Source organism: Impatiens glandulifera, chromosome 9, assembly GCF_907164915.1.
Source record: "Impatiens glandulifera chromosome 9, dImpGla2.1, whole genome shotgun sequence".
In the NCBI taxonomy this organism is placed as follows: domain Eukaryota; kingdom Viridiplantae; phylum Streptophyta; class Magnoliopsida; order Ericales; family Balsaminaceae; genus Impatiens; species Impatiens glandulifera.
In genome coordinates this window covers 17,001,230-17,003,036 of record NC_061870.1, presented here as the reverse complement: position 1 = coordinate 17,003,036, position 1,807 = coordinate 17,001,230, and the positions used below count along the sequence as shown (strand labels likewise).

The 1,807-nt window shown below is 30.3% G+C and overlaps 1 protein-coding gene across 1 annotated transcript; it reads right to left on the bottom strand.

The window, feature by feature from the left end:
- Positions 1 to 710: 710 nt before the first annotated feature.
- Positions 711 to 1,579, bottom strand: LOC124915891 (agamous-like MADS-box protein AGL86). Its single transcript, XM_047456639.1, has 2 exons — positions 1,445 to 1,579; positions 711 to 1,361 (listed from the first exon to the last, which is right to left on the bottom strand). The coding sequence occupies exons 1-2, from the start codon at positions 1,577 to 1,579 to the stop codon at positions 711 to 713; spliced, it is 786 nt and encodes a 261-aa protein (XP_047312595.1).
- Between the last annotated feature and the right edge of the window lie 228 nt (positions 1,580 to 1,807).

Below are 1,807 nucleotides of genomic sequence, written 5' to 3'. Positions count from 1 at the left end.
TTTATTTTGAAAAGTATTATTCAATTTATTTATATTTTCTCAAAGGACAAATTTTATTTCACAATATATTGGCACTATCTAAAAACACTTTATTTTAATTTTATATCTTAATTTGAAAAATCAAATAGTTTGAAAATTCAACTTAATCAGATATATATTAAAAATATTATTAATTCATTCTTTCATCTCTATTAGGATTCATATAGATTTCATATAATTTGAAATTATATATATATTATGTTTTAAATATTTTATATATTATAAAAATGTTTAATTATAATGAAGTCAAACGATACAAAATTAAAATTAAAAATATTAATTATTATATTATTTTATTGATATTTTAAAAATATTAATTAATCTTATAAATATAATTTATTTTATAAAATATAATAAATACTAATATATATATATATATATATATATATATATATATATATTCAAATATCGAAAAATAAAATTAAGCGCACTATATTTTAAATAGTTCATAAATATTTATTATTTTAATTTATTATGTTATTATTACTAAACAAAAATGATAATTAATTTATTCGTTATTAAAAGAATATTATTTTTAAAAAACAATTGTTAAATAAAAAAATACATAATAAAAAGATTTCAACAAAAATAAATTATATTAAAGAAGATATTACATTTGGGCTACTAAAAAAATGCAAATTGGAGAATGGGTATTCTGGAGCCATGTCTGCCTAATTAAGGGAATGGGGGCAGATCGCTCCCATGTTGTTGGGATCCATGTAAGGCAGGCCTGCATTTTGCGGCTGAAATCCCATGTCTGGATCCATGTAAGGCAGGCCTGCATTTTGCGGCTGAAATCCCATGTTGGGGGGATCCATGAAATGCATGTCATATGGAAATCCCATATTGGCCTGTTGGAAATCCATAACTGGAGGCTGAAATCCCATGTTGGGAGGCGCAAACTCCATGAAAGGAGGAGGAGGAGGATGATATGGCATGTTGGGCGCCACTAATGAGTCAAATCCCCCATAATTTGGAAGCATAAACTCATCTTGGCTACCACCGACTCCACTCCCGTCTGCGCCAAACTGAGGAGGGGGAGGTGGGTTGAAAGAGGGGTCCCTCCGATGATTCTCCATCATCCTTTTGACCTCCTCTAGGTTCTGGCCAGTAACTCTATCAAGCTCTACAAAATCCTCCACATTCAGCCTTGACATGGCTGTTTGTGGATTTATCATGGATTGGTACATGATGTACGTCATTTGATTACGACGGTTCTCTCTCTTTGCTGTCTTCTCAGCATCTCTTATGTCTTTCCTAACCTCTGCCTCGTGAACGTCTCTTGATTGACCTTCCGTTTTCCCAGTTCGGCCTTTGAAAACCTATGGTACTTAGTGATAAGTCTCCATACTTCATCTATAGAGGGCCAAACAAAAGGTTCAGAATCAATTTCACTATAGATTACAGTACATGCTTCAACGTCACATAGAGTGGTAAGTTCATATAGTTTTTTCACAACACATAATCTTCTCTTTCTTAAGGTGTTTCTTCCCAGGATGTGATTGAGAATGTAGGAATACTTGACCTTACTTCTAGCCATGATATTTCTATAAGGGATTGGATTGGATAACAAAGCTCTTTTATTTTTTACGAATGTGATGGGATTTTGTTCATGGATAGAACACTCCTTATATAGATTTTTTTTAGAAAAAAAGAAATTTGGTTTAAAAGGCTCCACTCTAAAATAAATACATTGTAATCAATGTGTTAATCAAATCTTCAAAATTTAATTTTAGATTTTGTAATTATTGTGTAATATTTACTACCA